This window comes from Sphaerodactylus townsendi, linkage group LG03 (genome assembly GCF_021028975.2).
Source record: "Sphaerodactylus townsendi isolate TG3544 linkage group LG03, MPM_Stown_v2.3, whole genome shotgun sequence".
Classification (NCBI taxonomy): domain Eukaryota; kingdom Metazoa; phylum Chordata; class Lepidosauria; order Squamata; family Sphaerodactylidae; genus Sphaerodactylus; species Sphaerodactylus townsendi.
Window position 1 is genome coordinate 72964468 of NC_059427.1, and position 12548 is coordinate 72977015.

General features: G+C 38.8%; 1 protein-coding gene across 2 annotated transcripts in view; it reads right to left on the bottom strand.

Moving 5' to 3' along the window:
• Positions 1 to 12548, bottom strand: part of NSD1 (nuclear receptor binding SET domain protein 1) — a 58784-nt gene that overhangs the window by 35776 nt on the left and 10460 nt on the right. Inside the window, exons 3-5 of one of the 2 annotated variants that reach the window (XM_048487829.1) lie at positions 7733 to 7868; positions 6348 to 6520; positions 3954 to 5574 (exon numbers count right to left, since the gene is read on the bottom strand). In XM_048487829.1, the coding sequence (XP_048343786.1) occupies positions 3954 to 5574; positions 6348 to 6520; positions 7733 to 7868 (1930 nt within the window). Of the gene's footprint in view, positions 1 to 3953; positions 5575 to 6347; positions 6521 to 7732; positions 7869 to 12548 lie in introns of those variants that run through there. The other variant, XM_048487828.1, reaches the window with a different exon arrangement.

Here is a 12548-nt window from a genome sequence, read left to right on the forward strand (position 1 = left end):
GAATCTCTTGATAATTTTATTTTTATTTGGATAAAACTTGTAAGGAAGTGAAAATATACTAGGCAGCTCAGTGTGGTACCCCAATCAGGAATACTGCCTCTGGAAGGGACTATTGATCAAAGAATATTAATACATTACAGAACTGTAAAGGCTATGTAAATTATAAATGGAACTCCACTAATCACTTTGTGACCTTAGTTAGACAGTGGATTTGGGGGGAGGGTCTAAGGCCTAGTGGCAGAAGGTCCCAAGTTCAATCTCTGGCAGCTGTAGTTTAAAAACCTTGAACTTGTGGGAAGATCGCTTTCAGGCCAAGAGCCTCTTTGCCCACGAGAACTGACAATACTGAACTAGATATACAACAGTTTAACTCAATAGCTTCAGAATTTATGAACTACTGATTTTACAAATGGATAAAAATTAAAATTTGACTGATAAAATGTATTGATCTGTTAGGTATTCCATTGAAGTCTACAGGAGCAGTTAGAGCAATCCCACAAACCTCGGGGGATTTTAGAAGTCTGTGTATAGGACTGCAGAATTGAGTATTCCAAAATTTCCTTCTTTGAGTCTGCTGCAGTATACATTTCATACCGGACTCACGCCACTGCAGATTAAATTGTACATTTTCTGCACAAGGCAAGAGAAAACTAAATAATGTAATTATAAATTATTTCTCCAAATCAGCACTTATATCTATAGATGGGGTTTTTTTTAATTAGGAAAATAGAAATCTGCTTGAATTAAGTTTAAAAGAAAAAACTTGAGTAAGTCTCAATATTTCCATGGAATAAACTGAGAATATACGGCTTTGCAAATTCTAAGTAGAATTTTCTTCACTTCATGTCTGTCTTGATATACTTCTTTCAAAGTTGACTAACTATTTGTTGTCCAGCATTGGACTGGATCCCTAAGGCAAAATTCTCACAAAGTGCAGATGAGGAAGCTTAAACCTTTATGTGGACTGAACTATTTGGGGCGGGGGGGGGGGGGGGCAGGGGGAAGTGTGCAAGAATTCTCCTTCATACAAAAAGCCTTCCATGCACATTCAAAGCCAGATGCTGCACAGAAGGGTTCAAGACTCACGCCCTTCTTCTGACGTGCCAGTTTCAATGTGCAAGAATGGCTTTTTATGGACAGGCATTTCATGAGGCAAGCATACTTTTTCAGGAAGAAGCAAACAATGAGAAGCACATGAGAAACTTCACATAGAATCATACAGTTGGAAGAAACCACAAGGGCCATCAAGGCCAAGCCCCTGCCATGCAGAAATATACAATCAAAGAACCCTTGACAGATGGCCATCCAACCTTTGTTTCAAACCTCCAAAGAAGAGACACCTCCACACTTCAAAGCAGTGTATTCCACTGTCAAACAGCCCTTACTGTCAGGAAGTTCTTCTTAATGTTTAGGTGGAATCTCTTTTCCTGTACCTTGAATCTATTACTCCTTGCTCTAGGTTCTGGAGCAGTAGATAACAAGCTTGCTCCCTCTTCAACATGACATCCCTTCAAATATTTAAACATGGCTATTATGTCACCCCTTAGCTTTCTCTTCTCCAGACAAAACATCCCCAGCTCCCTAAGCTGTTCCCCATGGGATATGGAATCCAGACTTTTTACTATTTTGGTCACCCTCCTCTGGACCTGTTCCAGTTTGAATTGCAGTGCCCAGAACTGGACACAGTATTCCAGGTGAGGTCTGACCAATGCAGAATAGACTGGTACTATTATGTCCCTTGATTTAGATGATATACTCCTGTTGATGCAGCTCAGAATTGCACTGGCTTTCTGGGCTGCCGTGTCACACTGCTGACTCATGTTCGGTTTCTGATCTACTAAAACTCCCAGATCCCTTTCACAGGTACTGTTGTCAAGCTAGGTGTCACTCATCCTATATCTGCACATTTTATTTTTTCTGCCTAAGTATCTTACATTTATCTCTGTTGAAATTCATTTTGAATTCAACAATAATTCAACAATCTGCTCCAAGCACAGGCACTTAAATTTTGCACAGAGTTCAGGATAAACAAAGTACAGCTAACAATAGAGCAAACATTCCAGAAATAATAATTTCCATCAGACTTTCTTGGTTTTTTCCCCCCAAATTAGCATAAACGCAAAAAAGTTTCAGTTACACGGTGCTATCAGTGAAAAACAAACAAACACGCTAAAGAAAGGAAGGCTTATAAAACTTAACTATAGGAAAGAATGGTCTTTCCTTATTTCGCCTTAAAAACATAGACCAAGACTCAGCAATGCAATGTATGTCAACAAGAAAATACTCAGTAATGAAACAACAGCTGCCCAACTATCTTCACACTCTCTGCTCAGTATGTTAAACAGCAGTGCTATTGATTTCTCAAGTTGTTTGGTAGCATTAATGCTTAACCCTAAACTATGGTGGATTTCTTACAATCCTGTGTTTTGCAATCCTACGCAGAAGTACTCCATTCCAAGTCCATTCATTTTTATTTATTAAATCTAAATGCTGCCCTTCTCCACAAGTGGCCTCAAGGTGGCTTACAGAAATCAATCACAAGAAAACATTTTCCATATAATATCCAAGCGCCTTCATTATTAATAATCATTAATAATAAAATAATAAAATAATATTAATAATAAAAATCCTCAGCAAAAAGGGGACAGGGGAGGGAGGCCAGCTAGATGGATACTGTTGGAAGTGTCAAACACGGGCCTGGTGGAACAGCTCTGTTTTAAAGGTCCTGCCGAACAGCCACAAGGCCCAGGTCTCTCTTGACAGAGTGTTCCACCAGGCCAGGACCAGAGGCAAACAAGGCCTGGCCCTACCTGATGACAGATGGACAGTTTTCAGGCAATGGACCACCACTACCAGTAAGTTGTTATCTGCTGGGAATAGGGCTCTTTAGGAAACATAATAGGAGAGGCAGTCTCCCAGATAAAAAGGGACCAGACTATTTAAGGCTTCAAAGGTTAATACCAGAACCCTGAACCTAAACCTGTTCTCTATGTGGAGCTAATGGAGCTGGTGAAGCACTGGTTGAATACGTGCTTGCCACAGTAAGGACCCGTGCAGCTTCATTTTGAACCAGTTGGAAGTTTCTGGGGTTGAAGTTTCAAGGGCTGTCCTGCATAGAACTAGTTACAGTAGTCCAGTCTGGAGTGCTTCAAGGGGCTTTGACTGGCGTAACTTTGCATAGGATTGTAATGTTGAGAATAGTACATGGAAATGTATAGGGTCACGGTGTGTGTTTAATTTCCTGACCTTGCACAGAGAACTGAGACTGGGAAATCAAACTGCAAGCTCCATTTCTGGAGATTTCTTTTTCCTCCATTTATTACAGTGGAGCATTGCCCAACTAGTTCTCATTGATCTTGCCTGGTAGGTCTTCTTTGATCTGGGATCCCATACAGATCTAGACTCCCACACTCATCTCTGTTTCACAGGTGCCAATGGCATACAGCTGTTCTGTTTCCCTATGTCTACCAATGCCCCCACCAGCTTTAGGACAGCTTTGGTTAAAATGCTGCCATTGCTTTTGGGGTGCTATGTGGGTTACATCTTTAGGCTCATCAAACTGCAGCTCGCTCTCTTTTTATCAGATTCTGATTTAATTTTTATACGGACTAAACTGCCATCAGAGAAACTTGCAGAGTCTCCAGGGGAGTGTCCCATCAACTCCCAAGACAATGTCCTTGCAATGTCATCCTCACCATTCTATACAAGACTAGCAACTGATCCCTGAGTAGCTCTACGTGAATGAGGTACACCCTCAGATGAACTGGACAGCTGGATTAGTGACTTGCTCTTTGAAGTTGCATAAGCTACTAGTTTGGGCAGAAGCTAAGATTTTGGGTAGCTGTGCCTTGCAGTGCAGTTGGTACCAGAAACAGTAACATTTGTGAGTTCCCTTTTGTTAGCACCAGTATTAATTAACTTGGTTGAGATACCATGTGAAAAAGAGGACTGACCTTCTTTGGGTTTCTGACACTCTGGTTCTTGAACACTATCTCGTTTTTTTTCTAATTTATGAGTGGATTCGTTTGTAGGCAAAGATGTCAAATCATTTGGAGCGCAACTTCCGGAACTATCCCCGCTGTTAGCACTTCTATAAGGGACTATGTTCTGAGTAGTCATTATCTGTTTCTCTTTTGTCTTACTATCATGCATATCTTTGATCATCATTAATAAGGTGCTGAACTTATAGTCAGGCTCAACAGGCAAGTGTTTCTGCCCAGAGACAGAGGAAAAGAGTAAGGGCCCAGGGGTTTTAGCTGGGCCACAGTCTTTAGCTTCAACGTTCATGGGCCTACAAGACAGTTCCTTCAGTTCTGAAAGCACATGTTTCACTACTGCCGTTTCTATTTCAGCAGAATCACGGGACTTCTGGTTTGTGGTGTTCAGAAGTTTTGGGCCATCAACCTTCCCACTTTTGGCAGGTGTATCTAACTGAGGCCCAGCAGAACCTTTGGCAGCAGAAAAGCAGCAGTTGGGGCTACGTTTGTCTTCCTTGTGAGAGAAGTTTGTCCCAGCAGCAGTTCCTTTATGTTTGCATTTTATACTTCTGAACTGAGGCTGCTTTGTATCCATTTGACTTGTAAACCCCTTACTTTGGAGTGTAGTGTGCTTATCTACAAGGGTTAGATTGTCATTCCTGTAAGTTGAGGCCACCTCAGCTGCAAGGGGCAGCTTATGGAATTTCTCACCTCTTGCTTCAACATTGGCATTTGCATCTAAAGAGCCTTTTAGAGGTTTGCTACTTGAATTGCTGCTTTTTGAGATGTGTGAAGAACGTTTAATGGTTCTTGACCCTGAAGACAGTTCCTTTTTTCTTTTATTGACAGAATCACCATTTTTCAGGACACTTTGAGCTACTGCATTACTTTGGTCAAGGGGGTCTAGATCACAAGTACCATTATCTGATGAATCAGATTTCATTTGTTTATCTGTTCCATCATCAGCTGCAGAACAGTAGTGATGCAGTTTTGAACTGCACATAAAGCCTGCTAGGTTTTTCTTTTTCTTCAAGTCTGCTTTGGGTGCCTCCTGCTGGCAGTTTCTATCAGAGGCCTTGTATTCTGTTTTCATAAACTTCTTGTCAAATTGCCTCTCTCCAAAAGAAGAGAGCAAGTAGTTTTCCACAGTTCCTTTGGATCCCATTAAGCTTTTTGCTATCCTGCACAGTTCATGAGATGCCTGCTTATCTGGCAAATCTGTAGTGATCACATTTTTAACTTTGTTCACTGCCACTTTCCCCTCACTCTCTCTCTTGGCTGTCTCCAATTTGGAACTACTTTTTCTGACTCTAGTTCTCTTCCTTGTATCAGAACTTTTCTTTATTCGTGCTTTGGATGTCTTTTCCTTTTCTTCAGTGGAATGTTTAGAGTCCAATGCCAATGATCTAAAACATCCATTCAGCTGCTTGCACTCTTCATTTAAGGACCTCTTTGTACAAGATTCCATTAAATGCATGTTCTTCTCGTTATCTTGATGGCTAGAAGTCTGGCTGCATTTCTCAGCACCATCCTGCTTAAGACATTCATTTGCAAGTCCAACACTAATCTCCCATTTAGCCATAAATTTCTTAGGAACCTTGAAAAGAGAGAGAATAGTTTGAAAACAAATATTTATACCATACAAAATAGTAACATTATGCAGAGAGGTAAACATTGTTTTCTTTCACAAAATGTTACAATTCTTGTTGCAAAGCGGGATTCATAAAATATCCAAAGTGCTCCAAAAATTCTGACAAAAGAATGTACGTGAATTTGGATGGTTCTATTACTGGACCAGAACAATCCTACATAGCACATTGTCTGGGCACCTAAGCATTTTATGGCACCTTCTGGGAACTGGAAATATTAATTCAACACTGACATCTAAAATGTGATGCAGGCTCCTAAAAGAATTCAAATGGTTGACCAAGATGTTGTGATTTTTTTTTTTTTTGCAGCACAGCCCGCTTTATCCACGATTCAGAATTAACAGTGGGACACATTCTCAAAAGCTGTCTCAATGTAATTCATTTTAATGCACTAGCCCTGTGTAGCCTTATTTGCTCTCTTCACTATTCCCATACAAGCCAACCCAGATGCACCAATGCCTTAGATCTTTTTCTTTAAAAAAATCAGCATCTCATAGACCTGATCCATAATACTCATAGGCCTGATCCAAGGTCTGGATTGTGCCTTGAGCATCTCAAAGCAATGCTGAGTGACTCACTGTTGCTTTGAGATGCTATAGGCACAATCCAGACCAACTTATGGTCTCTCACTGATCTCAAGAAGAGCAGTAAGACATGTGCTGAAATCTCTGCAGCTGAAATTAATTCCCAAGTACAAAATACAGACAAGCAAGAGCTTTACCTTGTGCCTATAGCCTTTTTCTTTTTGTTTCCCTCTTCTCCGAAGGACAGGCAGTTCTTCAAATTGATGTCTTCCTTCAAAAACTACAATAGCTTTTCCTACAACCCAGGCTCTTTCAGACGGTTCTCCTAAAGCTTCTACATAATACTCCCGATATGGTCTACGATTGGAAACTATTAAAACAAAATTAATAAGATTAGCAAGTCATATCAAGATGTAGGAATAGAAATAACAGAATCACAGAGCTGGAAGGAGCCTCCAGGGTCATCCAGTCCAACCCCTGCACAAAGCAGGGAATTCACAACTAGCTTCCCCCTACCCACAACTCCAGTGATCCCTGCTCCATGCCAAGAAGATGGCAAAAAAAAACCCTCCTCCAGGACCTCCAGCCCATCTGGTCTGGAGGAAAATCCCTTCCTGACCCCCAAGTGGTGATCAACATTACCCTGAGCATACAAGAAAGTACCAAGAGAGTCAAGTACTGACACAACCCTTCCTGCTTCCTGTCATAATTTGCAGCATCACTGTCAGAAACAGACCCTAATTTGTACAGGTCTTACTCAGAAGTAGATTCAGTTTCATGCCATCAGACTATGGCAAAAATAATTCTCTCACTGAATCTTCCCAACCTAAAGCAAAGACTCTGTTCCTCCAAATTGGCAGCTGACTGGACATGGGCTCAAACCAGTCCCTCTGCCTTCAATCCCCTCAGCCTAAAAAGCAGAACTTAAATGATGTCATATCTCTTGATCGAGAGAGGTTTATTCCTCATGTTGATACAGGCAAGTGTGTACTCCACCATTCTGATGTTTGTTCCATCCCATGAGCAACTGTCTAGAATGGAGATTAAAAAGGCTAAAAATCCATCTGGTGGCAACTAGTAGTTCCTCTGTATAAGCTGATCCTTAATCAGTGATGTCTTAGTCCATCACATATATTCACTGATTTGGGAAAAATCTGGAATTTGGTTTTGGAATGATGTGATTACACATTTGGCTGCAGGTTCTTCCACTCAGCCACTGGCAATATATTATGCTGTGGGAGTGACAATACAAAGTGAGCATAGAAACACATCCTTTTCTTTTATAATAATATTTTAAAATAAGCATCAGTGATACTAACTGTACTTTTGTACAAGTAACAAGAAATTCATGAAGATGATCAGACTTAAAATGTATTAGAAATGAGGAAGACAGCTGTTAATTAAACAATTATTAGTTATACTTTGAGTTTTTCTAAAAACCAAAAAAGATTAAGATACTTAATATAGCTTATAAGGAAAGTGCTGTGCAAAAGCAGGAAGGCAGAATTTGTAATTAACAGTGCAGACCACAGAAGCATCAATTACATGAAGTCCTATAATCTTGGACTATGTAATACATTACCTTTCATTTTTGTATGAGTATCTAGCACAGGATCATGACAAATTTTACAGGGCCACCATGGACGTCTACTGAATTTTGCCCACACAAGATCCCCAGCTTCATACTTCACAGGAATAGGTTTCTTCTTGGTGCGACCCTTAACAGAAGGGAAGAAAAGTGGTGAAACTCAACTGGGAGTTCACAAATATGTACATATGAACAACCCACAAATATTGCCCTCATTTCCTACACACAAGTTATCAATTACTAGTTCAATTAATTTTAATCTATTTCAGTTTACTATCTGGAAGTATAACACATTAAATATGCACATTTTTGAAGCTATTTAGTTCTGGTGAGTTACTTTAAATAGGCTTTGAAAAATTATACATTGCTTTTAATTTTAATATTGAGAGGTTGTCTTGTGTTAACCTGTAAACAAAATTTGATGTTTATAAATTTACACACTCTAAATTTGGCGCTTTTTTTAACAATCTAAAGCAGTTCTATTATTATAATTTTCTCTAAATGAAAAACATAAATGTTGGTAAATGTGCCATTTTTAACACTGAATCAAAAGAGAGTTAAAAGACAAATGGTTAATTAGTTAAAATCTTACAATTAATAAGTAGTCCTATAACCCTCACATTTTCAGGACCCAATACACCTCTTTTCTACATTTAGCCCTATGAAGGAGTCAAGGGCAGGTATCTCTACCAGTTTGGCACAAATTTTACAGGGCCACCATGGACGTCTACTGAATTTTGCCCACACAAGATCCCCAGCTTCATACTTCACAGGAATAGGTTTCTTCTTGGTGCGACCCTTAACAGAAGGGAAGAAAAGTGGTGAAACTCAACTGGGAGTTCACAAATATGTACATATGAACAACCCACAAATATTGCCCTCATTTCCTACACACAAGTTATCAATTACAAGTATATCAATTACAAGTATACAATTACAAAGACAAACACAATTTTGTGCACTTATTTGACTGCAAAGGCTGCTCTTTTCTATCAAGGAAAAAGTCTAATAAACCTGATACCAGAATCTGGCCAAATCCTATTCAGAAACGGAATTTCAGCTTGCGGTTCTCACCACCTGGGATTTCTCTCAACGGGCACCTTCACACATGCAGATCAATGCACTTTCAACCCACTTTCACAAGTGTTTGCAAGTGGATTTTGCTATTTTGCACAGTAAAATCCAGCTAAAAAGTGCATTAAAAAAGTGAATTGAACTTGCGAAAGTGCCCTATAACTACCCTTCAATCTTGCTTGCAAATTCACTCCTAAGCATCCAGATTCGTCCATTTTTTCTAAGCCTTCAATCTCTAAGATTTACTGTAGCAGGGGCAAGGACAGCAGCTTGTTGGATTCAACCACCAATTTCTGCCCTTCCTCCCAATATTAGTATTTTGTTAACAAGAATCATTAGTTTTACAGAGCAGTAGCACAGATAAATAGGTATCTACTAAGCTCTGGTTCACTTTTCCACTTTGCTTGCAAAAAGATGTTTCTTCTTGTTTTTCAGACACAACGACACACAGCAAGCATCTACACTCTTCACTCACTTATGAGCACATGCTACAATTTGGCGTACCACTGCAAACCTTCACAAAAGTGAACTGAGGTGTGACTGCTAAATAATGTTGTGCCATTCCCACAACTACATCACTATTCAATTTTCATCTATCTCAATAATTCAAACACAAAGGGATTTTTCAGCCATCTTTACCCATCTATTACTCTACCCCCAGCCCTTGAAAAGCCACCTACAAAAGATGGGGAACTTTCCAGGTTAGGCCTATTTGAATCCCAGCCAAGATTCCCCACAGAAGATTATGATAAAACTATTTTAAGAACTCCAAAACTAATTTCTGTCCAGAAAAGGCTAGTAGAATTTGAAGCCACCCATAAACTAGCAGAGAAAATCAGCATCAGTACTTCAGCACAAGGCATAAATATTTGTAATTAAATATCCCCTTCCTATGATCCTCCCTACCCCTCACATCAATGCTGGGGTACAGCCATTTTTAATGAAAACTGCTTTCTTGTTTTCACTTCTTCGTTGTGCTTCTAAATTGCTACAGTCTGCTGTTTAAAATGTCTGGACAGCTTCCAAAATAACCGCTTTTATCCCACCTTTTTAGCAGTGTGTTCTTTTTTGGGAAGGGGGGTAGTCAGGCAGATATCAATCAGAAGCTTTTGAAATAACCAAGCTATTAATAACTATCATTATTAACACCTATTCATAATGTTAATTTAAGCTGGTTTTCAGCTCTACTGGAAACTGCAAAATAAACCACATTTGCATAAATTAACACTTCGTAGTATTGCCCGCAGGATTTCTGCAGCTTTTACTCTCTCATTAACAACTGAAATGTTCCTTATCCATTAAAAAAGTACTAATTCCCTACCAATTCTGAGAATGACTGTAAGTGGCCCTATTGGCCACACACACCACATTGGCCACACACACCACACACATCTTTTCTGCTGGCAACGAGAAAACATTTTAATTAAGTTTACTCAAAGCTACAAACTGGATGCAAAGAACCACCTTTAGGTTCAGCTTAAATCTTTAATAGTTTTCAAGTACTTCATATACATCATTTCAATAATTAACAATCCTAACTACCTTTAAGATGGGTCATTCGTATTACCTCCACATTACAAATAGAAGTTAGAGCTGAGAGATAGCTGCTTGCAATTATAAGGCTTTTATTTAAAAGGCATAATACTGGTCATGGGCCAAGTGACTGAACAACCAAGTGGAAATCTAGAGAAGGCCTCAAAAGCAAAGACATGAGTATCATTTTTCAACCCATTTGGAACACTTTGTAAGGAGAACTGATAGCAAACATCTGTTATCAGCCTCACATATCTTTTTGTGATTATGTCCACAGGTATATAACATGCTATCTGCCCCTTCTCCATATATTTATGTTCCAAGTAGCTTGCAACAAAATAATGAAATCAATATTAAATCAAGTTGAGCTTTTTAAAAAAGAAACCAGCAGATATCAAACAGTGGAAAATATAGTACACAAAACTATTATATAATCCATACTAAGTACATATCATTGTAATGGGAACGCTGAAACCAGATCCATTTTTCATATTTTTATATTTGTTACTCTAAAGCAGTATGCATATTTTGTTGATCACTGCTATGTCTGGCTCAGTTTATAAAATTATAGTGTTTTCTGTCAGAGTTTATCTCTGATGTACATGAGATGACGCGTACACTTGTTCAGGCTTCTAGTAATTCCCTTCCCAATCTGATTGCTAAACTACAATGGAAATCCAGACATTTCCCGGCTTTCTAATATGATGCACTATCACTGTACTAGATAATGTTGTTTCTTAATACATATTTTTAGGTGATGGCAGTGACATTAAGAAAAATGTCCTTTCAAATAACCAAAGTATACTTCTCTTCTAATCCCAAGGAAATCATGCAACATTTCATTAAACTGTATATTATATGGGGTCAATAATTACATGCATTTGGTGACCACTAACGAGTAAATAATTCAAGACCACCACTCTGCTTCAAACGGGGGGAAAGTTATCAAGACAGGCCTTACTTAAATCATTTTAGTATCAGTTCACAATATTATACTTGCATTCACATGAATATTATTCATGATAACTTTAGCTCATAACATGATAACTTTAGCTCACTATGGCTCTCAGCCAAAATGAAGCTTCCCATGTAGCACAGAAAAAGAAAGTGTCCATGTACTTGCATAGTGAAAGTTTGGGTAGAACTGGAATGCAAGGCAAACTGCAACCTGGATACAACAGTTGCTGAAAGAAGTTCCCTTATGTAGACAGAAGGTAGCCCTTCTGAGCTGGAAGTATTTCAACAGAGAATTCCATAGGACTTGGATTTTGGTAAAAGTGTTAAAAATGTTTAAAATAAACAGCATCACAGAGATGTTCTAGAAAAGAGAGTGCTATATAAAACAAGCTTTGCATACTGGATGTTGTGGGTTTTCCAGGCTGTGTGGCCATGAGCTGATAGTTTTTGCTCCTAATGTTTCACCTGCATCTATGGCTACCAGACCACAGCCACACAGCCCAGAAACCCCACAACAGCCAGGTGTTTGCATCTGTGAAATCTTCTGACAATACAAAATACTTGCATACTTACCTGATTTACTTCAGAATATCAATGTTCAAGTCTGTGTTATAAGGGTGCAATAATCCACTATAGTTTAAAAACTGAATTGGGGAGAGACTTTGGGTCAATTCCACTGTTCCAGAGCACAGCACAATCCATCATTAGCCTACATTTAGCATGTTCATGCCATGAGTTACTTCAAAGAGTTTATCATTCTGCACTTTTGTATGTAGATATATTCACAATAAGAAAAGCTACCAGTATGTGGGTTTCCAAGCTTCCAGAGTTAGAAACGCTATAAAAATACTGATTAGCTCACAGCATTACAAGTTGTGATATTTATTGTAACATCATATTCCTGACTTGAAAAGTTAGCAAATAAGTCACAGAACCAGAAAACAGCAGAGATTGGACATTGATTTGGTTAACCTAACAAAAAAAAGTTCATTCTTTGCGTTTGAGAGTCCTATAGAAAATGAACAAGGAAGTTCACAGACGAGATTTCAGTGGAATGGTGTGTATAACTCCATTCTTTCAAGTGTTACAGTCACAATATTCTCTTCATCAAAGAGTGATACAAACTCTTGATCAAAATAAAAGTCACTAAAATAAGACAGATTAAGTAAACTTGTACAAATTGCACAGAACTCAACATTGCCTGCCAAATATTTTACCCATCTGGAAATATGGTATTCCACACTGT